At 39.4% G+C, this 19573-nt stretch overlaps 2 protein-coding genes across 4 annotated transcripts in view; one reads left to right on the forward strand and one right to left on the reverse strand.

The window, feature by feature from the left end:
• The window catches only part of VPS29 (VPS29 retromer complex component), a 48800-nt gene extending 39177 nt beyond the window's left edge, over positions 1-9623 (forward strand). Inside the window, exons 1-5 of one of the 3 annotated variants that reach the window (XM_008142712.3) lie at positions 70-87; positions 2324-2335; positions 5338-5529; positions 8643-8878; positions 9129-9623. In XM_008142712.3, coding sequence (XP_008140934.1) covers positions 85-87; positions 2324-2335; positions 5338-5529; positions 8643-8878; positions 9129-9246 — 561 coding nt within the window. In that variant the 5' untranslated portion in view covers positions 70-84 and the 3' untranslated portion in view covers positions 9247-9623. Of the gene's footprint in view, positions 1-2; positions 88-2323; positions 2336-5337; positions 5530-8642; positions 8879-9128 lie in introns of those variants that run through there. The other 2 variants (XM_008142713.3, XM_054712706.1) reach the window with 2 other exon arrangements.
• A 338-nt stretch (positions 9624-9961) lies between these two features.
• Positions 9962-19532, reverse strand: FAM216A (family with sequence similarity 216 member A). Its single transcript, XM_054712705.1, has 7 exons — positions 19108-19532; positions 17663-17703; positions 15693-15814; positions 13161-13290; positions 12896-13079; positions 12253-12335; positions 9962-10617 (listed from the first exon to the last, which is right to left on the reverse strand). Exons 1-7 carry the CDS (start codon positions 19197-19199, stop codon positions 10502-10504), a joined length of 768 nt encoding a protein of 255 aa, XP_054568680.1. The 5' UTR covers positions 19200-19532; the 3' UTR covers positions 9962-10501.
• Between the last annotated feature and the right edge of the window lie 41 nt (positions 19533-19573).

Below are 19573 nucleotides of genomic sequence, written 5' to 3' on the forward strand. Positions count from 1 at the left end.
TGTGAGCGAAGTGGGCGGGCCTCCGAGGAGTGTGAGGAAGAGGGCGGCGGCGGTTGTGGTGACTGAGCGGAGCCCAGTGACAGGATGGTGAGGATGGCAACTGCGGTGACCGAGGCCTGGCTCTTGGCCGGGGTGCTGCGTCGTAGGGAGCGGCTGGGAGTCTCCGGGCGAGGGTTGAGGCGATCCCGGAGGCCTGGGTGGGCGCGGTTCAGGCCGGGCCTGGGAAGGCCCAGGGGGAGGGCAGGGGAGGTAAGGGAGCGGCCACTTCTGGGGGAAGCCGGCTCTGGCCTTGTACCCCCGCCCCAGGGGCCAGAGGACGTCCGAGGGGGAAAGAGGCCCCTCTCATCTGCTAGTCCTGTCGCGAGACCCATACGCCCGAGCGCGGAAAGGCCCAAAGGGCCTGTGCTTCGACTGTTCCGGAGAAAGGGGCACGGTCCCCCTCCGTCTCTAGACCTTTCCCTAGTTCTTCCCCGCTGGTTGGGGTGTACAAGTTATTCCCCACCCCCCACCCCAGTTGGCGAAAGCGGGCTTCTCAGAAGCAAACCGGGAAGTAGCGAGCAGAATCCCTTACCCGGTTTAGTTTGCCATCCAGGGAAAGGGGATAAAAACGATCCCTTTCGCCCTGACACAAGGTGCAGCTGCCATTGCACTGAGGTAGTGTGCTCTCGGAGGACTGCAGTTTGGGCCCTTCGAATTGCCGAAACTCCTGGTTTCTTTAGGATGCTGCGACCTTTTAGAGTAGGAGTCCCTAATGATCTGTGAACTCCTTGAAATTTTTTTGGAAGATTTTGAGACTATGTACGTTTTTCTGGGCAAAGGGCCAGAGTTTGGTGCTAAGGGGGTAGTTTGGGGAGCTTTACTTTAGTCTTTCATCGGCAGGCCCGTCACCCTCTCACCCCCAATAGGTTGCTACCCCTAAGACCTTCCTGCAGAAAAACTCGGAGAGCTGCTACTGGTGAGGGCTCATAGCTGTACTCAGTTTTCTGAGGTGCTCTTGACGCCCTAAAACAGGCGTCCTCAAACTACCGCCCGCGGGCCACATGCGGGTGTTTTTGCCGTTTTGTTTTTTTACTTCAAAATAAGATATGTGCAGGGTGCATAGTTTTTTTTAAACTATAGTCCGGCCCTCCCAACGGTCTGAGGGACAGTGAACTGGCCCCTTTTAAAAAAATTGAGGACCCCTGCAAACGTTAAGAACAGTTTCAAAAGGAACTCTGATTATCTTGGTATTTGTGTTGATGAGATTTAACTGTAAAGGAACTTTTCTTCCTGGTGGGTATCCATTGCATTTTTAAGATTATCACGATTCTGTGGCAAACATAGCTTTTGAGGTGGCTTATAGACATGACAGAGATTTATGGTATATACTTCCTTATAAATGTAAAAAGCTTTAATCTTACTTTTGATTTTTACTTCTAAACCAGACTCCAACTTAGAGCACATTTTACAGTAATTTTGAGACAGTGATCCTTGGGAGAAGACGAAATTCCCCCCCCCCCCCCGTTTTTTCTTTCACTTTATGAAGACAAAATTTCTTGACATGTAACAGTGTTTGTTGAGAGGTTAACACTTTTTTAGGGTAGCTGCACCAGCACATCATTTTTCATGTCAAATAGAAAGAACTGGGCGAAATTTAGCCTTAGCCCATCTTTTATTTGGCAAAGGAGACAAGAAACATTCAACACTCAGTAGTATCCAAGAGTCCACAGGCAGCATATCCAGGGGTGGGGAAGGTCCATTTTTATGTGGAGGAATGTGTTTGTTTTTATCATCTTTAGTTGGTGACTTCATCACTTGATAATGTATTTGTAGTGCTACATTAGATCATCTATACAAAATAATGACCCAAACTGCAGCATAATTTTACAACTAGAATTTTAACATAATTAAAATCAATATAATTGAGGAATAATTAGGCCATAAGAATCTAGAAAATGTTAGCTTTCATTAAAGCTATGACTGATTAATTTTCAAAATTGTCTTATAAAATGCTAAATAAACAGGAAATGAAAGGGTATGAGAGTCATGTGGAGAATAAGATTAGGAAAAAAATTGACAAGGCAAAAAATTTTACAAGTATGTATGCATGCGCGTATGTGTCACATTTAAAATACAGCAAATGGTTCTTTTGGTATTTTGAGCAAAGCTGATTTTTAACATTTTCTTTCATAACACTCAGAAATCATTAACAATTGTTTGCATATTCATTTGATATGAGTTTTTTTGGGTTTGTTTCTTTTTGTTGCTTTCTTTTAACATTGGTCATGTTTCACCCTTTTTTTTCATTCCCCCTGTCTGCAATCAACTTCTTCATTCCACTAAGGCTGGGCACAGAGTAAGTTTCTTCTCTTAGCTCCTCCTAATAATGGTGGTTGGGTGTCTGATTACTGGGATTTTCACCCTTTTATAGTCTATCAAATAGGAAATAGCCAAATTCCTATGCTTTGATTGGGTTGGTTCTTTATTTGAATTTAACAAGACTGCCATTTCCAGGATCTTTTGCTGTCTTAAAAGACTATAATCTATGTCTAACCTGAACTGTCAAAGTGTGGGATTTGGGCAAGGACATTCCTCAAAGTCTGATATTTGTTATGTGACACTGTTTCCCTTAGAACTTTGTCACTTGCAGGAAACCAGAGCCCTAGTTAGGACCCTTACTAATTTTAAATAATTTCTGTGTGGTCTTTCACACAGTTATATCTTTAGAATGCTGATATCTGGGCACACGGGCATAATCCACAGTAAATTATAGAATTTAGGTTATCAATCATTATAAAGTATCATTTCTTACTCATGTTCTTTTTAGTTCATTCAGATGGAACAACTCATTCACTATTAGACCCAAATATTTTTTTAAAAATATATGTGTGTATATGTATATATATATATACATATATAATTTTTAAAAAATATATTTTATTGACTTTTTACAGAGAGGAAGGGAGAGGGATAGAGAGTTAGAAACATCAATCAGCTGCCTCCTGCACACCTCCTACTGGGGATGTGCACGCAACCAAGGTACATGCCCTTGACCGGAATTGAACCTGGGACCTTTTAGTCCGCAGGCCGACGCTCTATCCACTGAGCCAAACTGGTTAGGGCTATGTATATATTTTTTAAATATATATTTTTATTGGTTTTCCGAGAGGAAGGGAGAGGGAGAAAGAGATAGAAACATCAATGATGGGAGGGAATCATTGATCAGCTGTCTCCCGCACACCCCAACTGGGGATCCAGCCCGAAACCCGAGCAAGTGCCCTTGACCAGAATCAAACCTGGGACTCTCCAGTCACCAGGCCGTTGCTCTATCCACTGAGCCAAACCAGCTAGGGCAGTCCCAAACATTTTCAACCTGTTATAGACATATACCCTTTTATGAGTTTGAAATTCTTTTTTTTAAAAAATAAGGATATCTTTTTACCTTTTCCTCAAATGCCAGCTTCCCACATTAACTATGCACTTCAATACATATCTGAAGGGATCTCCCTCTAAAGATGAAGATTGTTATATCTCTAGGTACTTGTGTACTCATTACCAATGAAGGTCAAAACTTCATGGTGGTTTTAGTTTTACCGATATTTTACCCATCTGGATTGAAACAATATAAGTCCTTGAGCAAATACCAGCTGAATCTAGTCTTTATAAAGAAACTTATTTAACAACTACTTTTAAAGCGCTCTAATTTTACTGCAGTTACTCTACATCCTGAATAGTTCCTTTCCTTTGTAATCATTTTGATATTTGTTGCAAGATGAATCAAGCTTGTTTTAATAATTTTCATTTTGCACATTGTTTTTTATTAATTTTAATTTACAAAGTCAGTGGTGACAACTATTTTGTTTTATCTTATTTTAGATATTTAATGTTTTCTTTGATAATAAATAGTCATACCTTTTTAAAAAGCAGTTAAAGGGCATGTACATTTATGGATGGGACAACATGCTGTCATAGAATGAAGGTGCTTATACTAATCAACATGAAATTGTTGTCCTTTGGAGGGCAGATATTTTTAAACTAGAGGCACCAGTGGGGGCCTGCGGGGATCTGGTGGAAACCGGCTCTCTGACATCCCCCGAGGGGTCCTGAATTGTAAGAGGGCGCAGGCCAGGCCAAGGGACTCCACCAGTGCATGATCCGGGCCTGGGGAGGGACCACTGGAGGGCTCCAGGGCGTGTCTGGCTTGCTTGCCCAGTCCTGATGGGCTGGACCCCAGCAGCAAGCGAACCTACCGGTCGGAGCGACTGCCCCCTGGTGGTCAGTGCACATCATAGCGACTGGTTGAAGGGTAGAATGAACGTTGGACACAGCATATTATTAGGCCTTGATTATATAGGATAGGATGACCTCTTTGAATATTAAGTGACTTAGTTAAATAATATTTACATGTAAAATCATTAAAATTTTATAGGATTGAAATTTTTATTCTTTAAAGTGTAAATTTTTTTTTGGTCATCTGAGACTATGTTGCAACTCTAAACCACTTCCTACTAAATTCATCACTTATTTAGCGGACTCTTTTTTTAATGCTCTAATGCACATGAAAGATTGTGAAAATGTTATTTTAAGTTTGGAAATTAAACTGAGGGCACATAGGCAATTTAATCTAGACAATGAATATATGGCAGTGAGGATTTCTAATAAAAGAGAAGATAAAGATTATGAAAAGTACACATTTGTCCTATTGAAACTTTGTGAAACATAGGTTGTTTTTATTCCTCTGTAATGTGTAGCTAATAGTTTTAAGTAGCAAATATTGTAAATTTTGGCTATTATTCCTCCAAATAGTTGTCAGGCTAGTAAACATAAATTATAGAATTAATTTTTTTCTCCATCATTGCTTTTTTTTTTTTAATCCTCACCCTGGGATATGTTTAGAGAAAGTAAAGGAGAGAGGGAGGGAAGGAGGAAAAAACATCAATGTGAGAGAGAAACATCATGTGAGAGAGAGACATTGATCAGTTGCCTCCAACCTGGGATCAAACTGGCAACTTAGGTATGTGTCCTGACTGGGAATCAAACCTACAACCTTCTGGTGTACTGGATGACACTCCAACTAAATGAGCCACCTGGCCAGGGCTCTATCATTTCATTTTTAACAATTCTCTTTATTAATGTATCTGGAATCAATACACGAGATTTTAAGAACAGAGTACGTTATCATATGTGCTATGTGTGTTTGTTTAAATGGTTATGATAAGGAACTGTATGAATAACCTCTGCTCCTTTGTGTCCTGGAATCTCTGATTAGTTTAATTTAAAAGGGGGTTATTGGAAGAGTGTATCTTGTTTTGACATAATGTTTAACATTATACCTTGTCTCACCTTGACACTTTAAAGTTGGTGTTGGTATTAGGAGACCTGCACATCCCACACCGGTGCAACAGTTTGCCAGCTAAGTTCAAAAAGCTGCTGGTACCAGGGAAGATTCAGCACATTCTCTGCACTGGAAACCTTTGCACCAAAGAGAGTTATGACTATCTCAAGACTCTGGCTGGTGATGTTCATATTGTGAGAGGAGATTTCGATGAGGTGATGTATTTCCCTTTCTTTCACAATATTTCCTTTTCTTGATTTTCACGTATAAAGCTTTATCCTTTAGACTAGTTTCTCAACTATTAAGATCTCTTCCCCCCCCAAATATAAAATTTCTATACATACCCTTCCTTCCTGTTTGAAAATCACTGAATTTTAGATTGCTCAATAAACATATTAAGTACTTGTTCTAACTAAATTGATATGGAGTAAAAGTAGTTTTGTCACTATTTTTTGTAGTACTATCATTTAGTTTATAAAGTTTTTGTTATGAACTTCTTACCACCACCATCACCTCTACTACCGTGTTCCAAGGACCACATCACTTTCCTATTTTCCAACTTCCTGATTCTACCCTTCCTCCCTCCACAGTTTGTTCTCCAAGTAGCAGAGTGATCCTTTTTAAGTGAAGATCACATCACTGATCTGTTGAAGATCCTACCATGGCTCTCTGTCATCAGGGTTAACCATAAAGTACTGGCAGGAGGAAGTTTTGAGGAGGTCATAGAATTGTTCTATATCTTGATTGTGGTGGTGCTTACATGACCGTATGCATTTGTCAAAACACCTTGAATTATATACTAAAAAGGGTAATTTTACTCTATGTAAATTATACCTCAGTACACCTGACTTTAAAAACGAAAAAAATGTTAGAAATTCTGGGGTTCCAATTTTGCCCATTAATTAACAATGAGATTTTAGGCACATTACATCCTCTTTCTGGCCTTAGTTTCCTTCTGTGTAAATAGATTGGAATAGATGATTTTTAAAACCCCTGCCAGTACTAACAGTGTATGATTTTAAATTAAAAATCTGAGTGTGAAAAATTTATTTTGTATTTCTGGGAATATAAACTTTCATAAATTATTTAACTTTATGGTTGCTTTTTAATGGGGCTCTTGATATCAAACTAAATGACCATAGTGGTGGTGTTTTTAGTGGATTTTTAAAAGTTTGGATAAACTAGAGGTTGTACAGAGATGAAAGACGGGAATGAGAAGGGAAGGGGCAAACTTCTTGTCAATAATTAGAATATAGGTCTGGTTTGTTAAAAACATTAGGCATTCTGTTTGTGTTTTACTAAAAATAGTTTTAGCCCTAGCCAGTTTGGCTCAGTAGAGCATTGGCCTGCAGACCAAAGGGTCCCGGGTTTGATTCAGGTCAAGGGCATGTACCTTGGTTGCAGGCTCTTCCCTAGCCCCAGTCCTGGACAGGGGGCATGCAGGAGGCAACCAATCGATGTATTTCTCTCACATTGATGTTTCTGTCTTTCCCTTTCTCTAAAAGATCAATGGAAAAATATCCTCGGGTGAGGGTTAACGAAAAATAATAATAAAAACAGTTTCAGTAGCAAGAATTCAAATTTTTGCTACAAATTTGCTCAAGTCACAGACCCTGGAGCCATGCTACCAAACCCTGGTAGCTCAACCACTTACTAATTGTATGACTTTGGGCAGGTTATTTTAACCTCTCCATGCCTCCGTTTCTTTTAATCCATAAAATGGGGGGTCAGAATAGAATCTACCTCTTAGGATTTTTTTCCCTTAAATATATTTTTATTGATTTCAGAGAAGAAGGGAGAAGGAGAGAGAGTGATAGCTTCTTGTATGCCCCACACTGGGGATCGAGCCCTCAACCTGGGCCTATGCCCCCACCAGGAATGGAACCGTGATCTCCTGGTTCATAGGTCGCTCAACCACTGAGCCACGCCCGCCAGGTTTAGGATTGTTTGTAAGCATTAGGTAGATTGTTATTTATAAAGCCCTTAGAATAGTGCCTGGTTCATACTGAGTACTATGTATTTTTTTTATTTATTATTATTATTTTTAAATATATTATTGATTTTTCACAGAGAGGCAGGGAGAGGGAGAGAAAGTTAGAAACATCGATGAGAAAGAAACATCAATCAGCTGCCTCCTGCACACCCCCTACTGGGGATGCGCCCGAAACCAAGGTACATGCCCTTGACCAGAATCGAACCTGGGACCCTTCAGTCTGCAGGCCGAAGCTCTATCCACTGAGCCAAACCGGTTAGGGCAGTACTATGTATTTTAAATTATTTTAAGCCATCTATATAACTTAAAGCCTGGGATACAGGCCATATGCCTAGGATTCTTAGGTAGAAGAAACCCAGAAATTTGGTGGGATAATAATTTTCTACAGCATGCCCAAAAGAATCCATATTCTATAAAAATAAAAACAAGAAGGTATTGCATGAGAAATTTCAGTTAGGTGCATAGTTGCAGCCTTAGAGACTAAGGAGAAATCATATTTAATAAATGTGTTGGTTGTGGAGGAAAACAGCCATATGAGACTGAATATTTAAAAGCAGTTTGTTCGGGTAAAGCTGGGTCCCGGGTCCGGGTGAGGCCGTACGCCCCTGGATCCGGGTGAGGCTGGGTCCCGGGTCCGGGTGAGGCCGTGCGCCCCTGGATCCGGGTGAGGCTGGGTCCCGGGTCCGGGTGAGGCCACGCGCCCCTGGGTCCAGATGAGGACGCACACACCTGGGTCTGGGTGAGGCCATGTGCCCCGGGGCCTGGGTGATGCTGGGTCCCAGGTCCGGGTGAAGCCGCGCCCCTGCGTCCGGGCAAGACCAAACCAGAGGGAGTCGGACCTGCATTACCACCATTTGTCCATCCAGAGCTGAAAAGTCAGTGCCGACATGTACACATAAGGAACTGGTGGACATTGAAATTGGGTCTCAAAAGAACTGTTGGTCCAGAAAGAAACTTACTACAGACTGATTCATTTGCCTGTCAGCATAACTATTATTGCTCGTCTCACATTCGGTTCTTATAAGTGTATTTCTAGTGACACATGATCTCGCTCATGTCGGGCCTCAGAGGGAGGGTAGGAGAGGGTGAGGGTCGGGGGGAGAGATCAACCAAGGGACTTGTGTGCATGCATACGAGCCTAACCAATGGTTAAGGACAACAGGGGTGTGGAGGCATCCGTGGGGAGGGGTGGGGGATGGGAATGGGGGGCTGAGGACAAATATGTGACACCTTAATCAATAAAGAAATTAAAAATAAATAAATAAATAAGGGGGAAAATAAATAAATAAAAGCAGGTTGTTTTTTAAACATGAGTATGTCTATTTCTTATTTTAGAATCTGAATTATCCAGAACAGAAAGTTGTGACTGTTGGGCAGTTCAAAATTGGTTTGATCCATGGACATCAAGTTATTCCATGGGGAGATATGGCCAGCTTAGCCCTGTTGCAGAGGCAGTTTGATGTGGACATTCTTATCTCAGGACACACACACAAATTTGAAGCATTTGAGCATGAAAATAAATTCTACATTAACCCAGGTTCCGCCACTGGAGCATATAATGCCTTGGAAACGTGAGTAGTATGTACTTTGGGAATTTGGGGTTTTTATAAATTTAATAATTGCTTGTGTGACATTTCATAAAAGAGAAATGCAATCACTTAAATAATTATAGCCTTTCTGGCCATCTTCTTTTGGTAATTATTCTTTTTAATATGTAACAACCAGATTTCTCCTTGAATCCAAATTGTCATATTAAATTGAAATTTATAGTGCTGTGGCTTTTTAGTACAAAACACTGACATTCTTTATATCTCCTTCCAGAAACATTATTCCTTCATTTGTGTTGATGGATATCCAGGCTTCTACAGTTGTCACTTATGTGTATCAGCTAATTGGAGATGATGTGAAAGTAGAACGAATCGAATACAAAAAATCATAAAGCCAGGCCTGTCTTGATTTTTTCTGTTGTTGTTTCTTATTAATTCCCCTGTTCAAATCAAGTAATTAAACATTTAAGAGCCACAAAATTGTATCACTTTTATAATATTTTGCAGTAAAATATATCGTCTTCTGTTAATACAATGTCTAAGCTTCTTGTAAACTATAAGAATTTATTTAGTTTAAGTATATGATTTCTATGAAAAAATGTCCCCCACACAGTAAATGGTTACATGTTAAGAAAAACTTATCATTGTAAATATCTTCAAAGATGATATTTAGAACTTTATTATAAAAGTAGTGCATGAGGGAAAAGAATCTGGACTTTCTTGTATACATTTTTCTCTTCTCCAGTAATAAAGTTACCTTTCATTTATACTTTCTTGATAATCTGTTTTAATTTTTAAAAACCATAAAAATGAGAGACCAAATGAAACTGTGGATAAGCATTAAAGTGATGAGATGACTTTTTAGAGCTCTCATTTCTTAGAATATTCTGGGTCATAATGTTGGACTCTGATTTCATTTTCTAAATAATATGCCATATGGACATATTAAATCAGGAGAGATCCTTCAAACAGTTACTTTAAATTGCCCTATTTTTCAAGTTTTAACAAAAAAAAGATTTTAACCCTAATGTTTAGAAGGAAGCAACCTAGAATGAATATATACTGTAAATCCTCTCATTAGTACAACCACCCCCAACTTAATCTAGTTTGAGAGGCCAAGTGTTTGTGTAGCAATTTTCATAAAATAGGGCAAACTGACATTTCCATTTTTCAGTTGTATTCAAGCAGCAAATATTTATTAAGCATCATTTTGCAATCCAGGGTGTTATCTCTATTAAATGCTATGCCATATTAGGATATTTCAAGACTTTTCCTCAGCCCAATCAAGAAAATATTTGTCAGATATTCTAATGTTGCTGTTTTAGGACTTATTGTAAACACAGAGAGAATTATACAATGTAGTTGTCAGATTTAAAGAAAAAACAATTCAATTTTAAGTGACAAAAATTTTAATTGTATCTAGCTAGAAATAAAAGCATATATTTACACAGAGACTTTATTACACAAATATATTATTGGAACATGGAACTACATCAAACCAATTACATGGTTTAAACATTTCTGAACAAACCAAAATTACTTAATGACTTAATGGTAAATAACAGTATCATCCTAAATGTAGAGAGGACACAATTCACAAACCCTATCCCTACCTTTGGCACATTATCAATATATAAGACAAGATTGTCAAGTTAACATCAGATGTTCTCCCTGTTCTTCAATTGACATTGATTGCATACACTTACTTAGTAAATCTTCCTTTATTTCTTCATTGGTGTATGATTCAAAATCATTTGTAGAAACTAAAGACAAAAGAAAAAGAGTTTACAATGTCTGTTTTGGAAACAAAATGTATTTCATCCTAAAAATTGAGATTTGTATATAAGAACAACCTTCAAAATGACCTACCTTATTAATAAACCTTTAGCAAAAACAGTTTGCTTACATTCTCAAAACTTAACTCCCCTTTCCTCCAAATCTCTTACTTTTAAAAATAAGACACTCAATACTGCTCGGCCAGAAGATCACAGTTGGATTCTGGTCAGGGTATATGCCCAGGTTGTGTGCTTGATCCCTAGTGTGGGGCATGCAGGAGGCAGCCAATCGATGATTCTCATCATTGATGGTTCTATCTTTCCCTCTCCCTTCCTCTCAATTCAATAAAAAAAAAAATTTGTTTTTAAATCTTAAAAATGATACCCAGTGCTGTATTCTAGCCAAGCTATTGTACAGCAAATTCTGTTACTAAGTTCTATTTTTCCTTTGCTTTGTAACTTTATTTTTATTGTTAACAATATCACAGTTGTTCCCATTCTTCCCCTGCCTTAGTCTACCTCCAGCTAGCGCCCTTTGTTTTTTAAAATCTATTGGTTAGAGAGAAATTACAGTTTCAGCATTCTCCATTTTAAGTTCCTTCTTATCTCTCTTCTCTTGGGGACCACAAGGACCTTTCCCCTGCCTGGGGTTTTCTCCAGTTGTTCTTTTTGGAACCAGACTTGCCTTTATCCCTACAGTTTCCCTCAATTCTTGGATAGGCATAGTATGGTATTTATAGCAGAGCTAAGTGGCACTGTCACACTGTGGTAGTAACTAGGAAATGATGTAACTTCCACTTAATCCTTTCCATTTATCAATTCTGAGTAATACTTCTGAGCATTTGGTCTTTCTTCCCCTTTTGTCTTTTTCATTTTGTGCTATTCTGTAATTGTAGAAGGATCCTTTAAGCCGATCCTTCCCAAGTCTAGATTTGTCTGAGTTGCTCTGTCACCTGCTTGGCTTGCTTCCACTGGTTTGTTGAGTAGTATTAAAATGGTATTGGTGATAATAGCTCTTTGTAAACTATTTGATGCTATACAAACTATGTTATCCTTCCAAAAAATGGCACTACCTCATAAAACAAGTGCTATGGCTTGGAAAAAGTCATGTTTTTGTGAATCTGGGTTCTGATATGATAAATTCTGTTAAGTCTCTAACCTTGATATTATACCTTTTAAAATATATATATTTTTTATTGATTTCAGAGAAGAAGGAAGAGGGAGAGAGAGATAGAAACATCAAAGATGAGAGAATCATCGATTGGCTGCCTCCTGCACGTCCCACACTGGGGATTGAGCCTGAAACCCGGGCATGTGCCCTGACTGGGAATCGAACTGTGACCTTCTAGTTCATAGGTGGATACTCAACCACTGAGCCATGCCAGCTGGGTAACATTATGTCTTAATTTATAATTGAAAATACTTTGAATCTTACTCCTCTGAGCAATGTGTTCTTTTAAATGAAAGCAGAAATATATTCCATGCTTAGTTTTATTTAGAGCAATACAAGCAAATCACATTCTAAATTTTCAATGGCTTCTGTAATATAAATCTATATTGGGTTTAATTATTTTTTAAGCATAAGATATTTTAAAATGCCTATTTTTCATATTCTACATTTACCTGATTGCATGAACAGTCTGCCTGGTTTTCTAAAAATCTTCAGCGACTTACATCTTGTTTTAGACACATATCCAGTTTTTAAGCTATAAGAAAGAAAAGCATCTTAATCGCAACCAGCAAGTGAACAGCTGCCTAATGATTGTAGAAGACTAAACAAATTCTCTCTTAATATTAAGCTGCTAGCATCACCAAAGAGCCCTTTCAGCCCCTGAATTCTCCTGTGACTTACTAACCCTGAAATGCAAAGCTAATTATTACGCAGGTTGAATAATTAGGCTTCTTATCTCATTTCCCCTCCTTTTTTGTTTATTCCCCTGTGCAGAAGCAACCATATGCTTCTCCTTTTGGAAGTGTTTGCATTATTTTGAATTTGAGTGGGAATCACTGAAAAGAGCAGTCCTCCATATCTCTAGCTGATCAAGAAATGTTGACAATTCCACGAAATAAGTTCTAAAAGATGTGGCATATCCCAGTCAGCTCAGTAAAGAGACCATATGATAACATCCTTTTGTGTTTTTTTGTCCAGCCGCTTTTGAACTTAGCAAAGTCAACATAATGGGGAACATAAGTTTTAATATCATTTAGCTACCCTTCAAATAAAATTGGGGTACATTTTCCTCCTTTTAAACAATAAGAAGCAGACCTTCCTTTGTTTCTCATGGGTCGCCAAAGGGAATGCTGTATGATCATTTCAGGTGCAGATGCGGCTGCGATGTTGGAAGGCACTGAGTCCCCTCTCTCCAGTTGGTGTCGCCACGTAGTACAGGGGTAATGCTGCTTCGGGGAGTGACGAGAACTGAGGTGGCTCCTGTGATGAGTGAGGACGCCTGTCATATAAATCACTTCAGTTAGAGGACCCTCTCATTTCTTGTGACAACTAGTAAGAAACTAATTGCAGGTGCACCTGCCTGGCTTGTGAGAGTTGTGCTGGATCATATGCATGTACTGCCTCTTCATTAACACCCTCAGATAGTTCACATTACAGATCTTAGCAATGCTGCACAGATAATGCTTCTGGCCTATGGTGAGGTCTGGATGCTAAAAGACAGAACAAGATTTATAGGCTTTTATCTGAAAGGATGAATGTTTAGCAGAGTGTACCATCTGTACGTTTTACTTAAGCAAATTCAACTGTGTTAATTTGGCCAAGAAGAGAGAGAAAGAAATGGCCATTTAAATAGTACAAGTGACTCTGCTTGCCATTTCCACTCAAGTGACTCAGATGCCCAGTGAGGTTTGAGGACCAATGCCCTAGAAGAGTAAGGAAAATATGAGTCCGCTGTTATGTCAGTGAGTCTGTTTTGGGGTGTATGTGTGTGCATGTATGTGTGTGGTGCTTTTTTTTAATTGAATTTATTTGGGTGACATTGGTTAATAAAATGATATAGGTTTCAGGTGTACAATTCTATAACACATCATCTGTGTATTGTTTTGTATGTTCACCACCCCAATCAGTGAGTCTTAATTCCCATGTGCCTCTCAGTGAATGTGGGCATCTCACCTATATAAAGTAGTATCTAAAAGCAACCCAATTACTCTACTTAGTTTAACTAAAAACAAACAAACAAACAAAACCGGTCCTTTCTAGAACCATAAGGATAACTGAGTTGGACAGATGGAGAGATAGTCTGATGGGCTCTGATATAAGTAATTTCGACTAATATTTTCACTGTACTTGCTGATTTTAGAAGTTAACACTTACCTAAAATGCAAGACTCCACTACATATGTGCTGCGTGCAGGCACACACACACACATACAGGATTTACTGAACTGGATAGGTAATAATCCAGAGGAAATTCAAAAGGTGTGCCTGAAAACTTTACCAGTTGGCACAACTCTTTAGCCTAATTTGTGTTGCTCTGGAGAGGCTACCCTGCCAGCTATGATTTTTAAAAAAATATATTTTATTTATTTTTAACAGAGAGAAAGAGAGAGGGATAGAGAGTTAGAAACATCGATGAGAGAGAAACATTGATCAGTTGCCTCCTGCACAACCCCTACTGGGGATGTGCCCGCAACCAAGGTACATGCCCTTGACCGGAATCGAACCCGGAACCTTTCAGTCCGCAGGCCAACGCTCTATCCACTGAGCCAAACCGGTTTCGGCCCAGCTATGATTTTTAATGGGTAATACAGGACAATAGTTGTGTTAAAGGGTGACTGCCATTTTCTCTACTTGCTTGCTTCTAATTTTGTAGTCTTTGAGAAAAATCTTTATGCGGTTGGATTTCTATCTCTAGAATGGAACTCTCCTCAAGTGCCTTCATGTTTGAGGCATTGAGTTTCCTGCATAAAGGTACATCAAATCTGAAGGTCATAAAGCCCTGAAAGAACTCATATGATAAGAAATCTATAATAAAATTCTTGTATTCATTCATGGTTGACCCAACAGGAGATATATATATATATATATATATATATATATATATATTCCTACACAGTATGCTGGGTGCCTTGTCTTCTGCAGTACCTTACCCTCTAAGTCAGCAATTTCCAACCAGTATGCCACAAGAATTTGATATCTGATTATTTAGTTGAGGGCACTGGCCCCCTTTCTCTTTTTTATTTATTTATTTTTGTTGTTGTTTGTTTTGCTTATAAGTCTTTTTTTTTTTAATTTCTTATTGATTAAGGTGTCACATATTTGTCCTCATCCCCCCATTCCCATCCCACACCCCTTTCTCTTTTTTAAATTTTTATTTATTTATTAGAGAGAGAGAGAGAGATTTGTTATTCCACTTATTTATGTATTCATTGGTTGATGCTTGTATGTGCCCTGACAAGGTCAAACCTGTAACCTTGGCACATCGGGACAATGCTCTAACCAACTGAGTTACCCTGCCAGAGCCTGACCTCTTTTCCCTTAGATTGTCAAATTGTAAAAGTGACAACAGCCAACACAAAAATAGCAGCCCGGTGTGAATGGATCAAAACTGTACCTTTTTTTTTTTTTTTTTCAGATCAGCAAAAAATATATTTTTTTGGTCTGCTACAGAATTTTAAGTAATTAGTTTGTGTGTGCCATGAGATATAAAAGGTTGAAAATAATTTCTCTAAGTAGCTTGTCTATATATATAAAAGACTAAGCGACTGTTCGACTGTCCGATCCAGTAGCTATGATGTGCACTGACCGCCTGGGGCAGATGCTCACTGCAGGAGCTGCCAAGCTGCGGTGACTTGGCAGCTGCAGTTCTCAGGTGACGCACCCAGAACCAGAAAGGAGAGACCCTGATTCTGGGATGCATCACTTGAGAACTGCCCTCTGGCAATCCAGGACCCCTCAGGGGATGTGGAGAGCCAGTTTCAGTGAGATCCCCGCAGGCCAGGCTGATGGACCCCACCGGTGCACACCGGGGCCTCTCGTCTTCAATAAAAAGTTCAGCTCTGAATACAAAGAGTATTGGTATTAAATCAAGTATTGGTAGGTAGTTAGCATACCTTTAGAAAGGACACATCTGTCATTGATTTAGGGATGTGAATTGTTTGAATTTGAGGAGTTTTCCATAACTCTTGTAGCTTGGCTATGTGTGAGTTCATTTTGTGTCCATCTTTGATTCCATCTGTAGGCAAGGACATTATTATGTGAATTTCATGAGAAAGATCAGTTTAACAAATTAACTATTAAGGTCTAGGTATTTACATGTACCAGTGATTATTCTGGAGTAATAGCATGGGCTGTTAAATTTTTTTAATTGATTTTAGACAGAGGAAGAGAGAAAGAGAAACATGGATGTGAGAGAAAAACCTGTTGATGGACATTTGGATTTTTCCAGTTTTGAACTATTATAAATGAAGCTGGCAGAACAGATTTTAAGTTAAAAGTTTTTACTTAATAAAGTGAATTAAATAAGCACAGTTTTGTTTTAATGTTATTGATAACAAAGGACACTATAATTTTATATATTAAACTTTAATTTTCAGTTATTTAAGATTTGGGCAAACCAGATATGGCATAATGAAAGACTAGTTTGTCAACAAATAGAAAAATCATCTGGAAATTGTTATTATGACCTTTAAATCATCATTTGGAAACTGTAACAATAAAATGAATACTAATTCAACATTTCAAGTTTATTATTATTTTTTAAAATATATTTTTATTGATTTCAGAGAGGAAGGGAGAGGGAAAGAGAGATAGAAACATCAGTGATGAGAATCATTGATTGGCTGCCTCCTGCACGCCTCCTACTGGGGATCGAGCCGGCAACCCCGGACACGTGCCCTTGACTGGAATGGAACCTAGGACCCTTTGGTCCGCAGGCCAACGCTCCATCCACCGAGCCAAACCAGCTAGGCTCAAGTTTATAATTTTAAATCTTTACTGAAGTCATAAATGTGGGCTAATTCTCTAAGAGTATATCTTTTGTGTCCCTGCTAATAAATATTTCTAAGATGGATATCATAACCTGGTCTAAAATTTTAATTGCTCAAAAGCTTGTTAGCATTTCGTTACAGAAAATGAAACATTTAAAAATAACAGTTACACTCAAAACAACAAACAACCTAACTGAACTACGGGCAAAGGACTTGGATAGACTTTGGATATCTCCAAAGAAGACACAAGAATTGTCAATTAGCACATGAAAAGATGCTCACTATCACTAATCATTAGGGAAGTCAAAATCAAAACCATAGTGAGATACCCATAAGGATGCCTATCATAAAAAAAAAAAAATCCAAACAGAAAATAAGTGTTAGGGATGTGGATAAATTGGAACCCTGTGCATTGCTGGTGGGAATGTAAAATGTGCAGCTGCTATAGAAACAATGTGGCAGTTCTTCAAAATATTAAACATAGAATGACCATATGAATCAGCAATTCCATTAGAAAATCACACTATTTATATTTATATGTATGTCTGCATTTTTATACCTATATACTTACAGGTATGTATGTTTTTCTTAGGTAACTGTCAGGACTATACAATTTCCAAGGAAAAGCAAAGTGAATCCAGGTTTATATATCACTGAATTGAAATTGCTCCCTCCCCAAAATTAGTGAGACACCTTTGGGAGGGCATCTTATCCTCTCAACTCCAGCTGCTCTATCCTTTACCCCAGGGGAGAGGAAAACAGCAGCATTAAGAATTATTTTGTTCTTTGAGTTTGTTCCATTTAAAAATTTCCCTTCAATCTGTGCTCTCTTCTTTTCAACCAACATCAGTTATAAACACAGTTTTCAGATTCATTGCTATTTTGAAAGACTATTTTTAAAATGCTTGATGTAAGATATCTTCATGGGAGACAAAATACCTGCTGATTGTTCTCTGAGAAATCTTAAAGACTAAGATCACCAAGGAGGCTAATGAAATCTATTTTTAAACCTCCTTTGTGTAAGAGTTATAGCAAAATTGACTTCTCTGAATCATGTTATTATAGGTATTATCTGATTTATGTGCTTTACTCACCAGTACCTTTGGAATTCTGGTAATAAGAATGTCCAGCTGATCTGTTCAAAAAAAAAAAAAAAAAAAAAGGATGTAAATAGTAGGTGGTAACGACAAGTAACTGACAGCTTTATAAGCATTAAAGAAGGTATTTTAAATGAAAAAAAGGACAGTATTGCATTTGCTTTATACTTTTCATGCTTCCATCAGACAGAATGTCTTGCAAATTTTCTTCTGTCATTCTGGTTATATCCTAATGGCTCCTGACTTATTTAAAGTGAGTTATCTGATATTTTATATTTTCTTTGCCATATTATTAGGCAGGATTTACTTTAAGCCAAATTTGGCCTTAGTTTTATAGCCTCCTAATCTAATTCCTACATTGTGTTTAATAAAGTAGTTTGGGCTTCTAGTCCTAACCATAATATTTTCTTGTTCTCTTTATTTTTAATAAAGTAATTGGGCTATGGAAAAGACTATCTTGTTTTTTATTGTATGTAATTAAGGTGTTTTAGAACCCTGGATTTGGAATGTTTCTAATTTTGTATAGGTTCTTTTATTTTTCTCTCAAATTGAGACAAAACCCCCTTCCTTCCTTCCTCCCTCCCTCCCTCCCTCCCTCCCTCCCTCCCTTCCTTCCTTCTTCATTCTCCTGATATACTAGGATCCAGCACTTCACTAAGCACTGAGAGGAACAGAAAAGAAACACAAGACCCCATCTCATCTTTAAGAAGTCTTCAATCCACCATATATTTAAAAAATAAAATAAAAAAGGCCATGGGTGCAGCAGCCATGTCTGTGAGCTGCATTGGCAAACAGCCAGCAGCTCTCTGTTTTAGGGAATAATTGATGAAAGGGATGAGGAGGTACTGCCTTCAGCAGTGACTTCAGCAACTGTCTTCAGCATCAGGAAATAATAGTAAAACCCTGCTCAAAATAAAATAGATTTATGAAGAAATGAACTTCTGTGTGAAGGAAATGTCAAGTGCTTCTGATATTCATAGTCATCTGTTTCATTGACGATTATGAATCCCCACTTGACGTAAAGGTGGCTAATGTCACACACAGGGAACTGATTTATTGACTTGGGAGCCCTCCATTGAGCCAAGGACGCTTGTTCCCGCAGTCTCCCCGTCTCCCCCGGGTTTACGCAGAAGTCCGGTGACCAGGCCGCTTTTCCAGCAGGTTTCCCGGCGCCCCCTCGGGGCAGAAAGATGCACGCAGGTGACTGTCGCAGTCACCGCGTTGTCATTGCTCCAAACAGCCCTCAGAAACCCTTCCTTTGAACAGTGAGTCGGCTTCCATATTTCCCATCCCGGACACAACAAAGGTTCTCCCCGCCTCTCTCTTCAGTGCACTGGGGCCAGTCGATTGGAGCAGCCAGCTCCCAACCCCTCCTCCACAAGGGGGATCACGACCCGGCCGGTCCCCGTCCTCCCTAACCCCTCAGGGCCCCGCAGCCTCACCCGCCTCCGCCACCCTCGGTCCTGGCCACTGCCGGAGGCTCTGCGGAAGAGCTGCAATCCGTCCAGGCGGACACCGGACCCTGGCCGAGCATCTCCTCCCGGGTGCAGGGACCGCGAGCTGTGTGCGGGAAAAGCTTTCCCTCTTCCCCTCCCGGGTCAGCACGCTTGCGTCAGGTCGGGAGATATTGGGGGTGCAGAGGCGGATGCTGGATTCTAGCCCCCTCTGGGGCGTTCCGGACACTGCCCGAATAGCTCCGGGAGAGCGGGGAGGGCAGATCCACGATCCTGGAGTTAAATTGGGGAGGAGCGGGAATTCTTCAGTTGACTACGCGTTTGCACGTTTGCATCTTTTTTGTGGAACGGTTGCGTCGCGGAAAGGAAATATTACAAGCCCTCCACAACAGGAAGTGTCTTCCACCTCAGTATTCCAGACCCTCGGCAAATTTGCAAATCTCGAATGTCACCA

This window comes from Eptesicus fuscus, chromosome 23 (genome assembly GCF_027574615.1).
Source record: "Eptesicus fuscus isolate TK198812 chromosome 23, DD_ASM_mEF_20220401, whole genome shotgun sequence".
Lineage (NCBI taxonomy): Eukaryota > Metazoa > Chordata > Mammalia > Chiroptera > Vespertilionidae > Eptesicus > Eptesicus fuscus.

What these genes read in the sequence shown, in the direction of transcription:
- FAM216A (XM_054712705.1), bottom strand. Translation starts at nt 19,199, where the DNA reads ATGCTCGGCCAGGGTCCGGTGTCCGCCTGGACGGATTGCAGCTCTTCC. An exon ending in GCACAACTCTCACAAGCCAG is followed by an intron (nt 13,080 to 13,160) that starts GCAGGTGCACCT and finishes TTTATATGACAG; the next exon opens with GCGTCCTCACTCATCACAGG. An exon ending in CAGACTGTTCATGCAATCAG is followed by an intron (nt 10,618 to 12,252) that starts GTAAATGTAGAA and finishes TTTTGTCTTTAG; the next exon opens with TTTCTACAAATGATTTTGAA.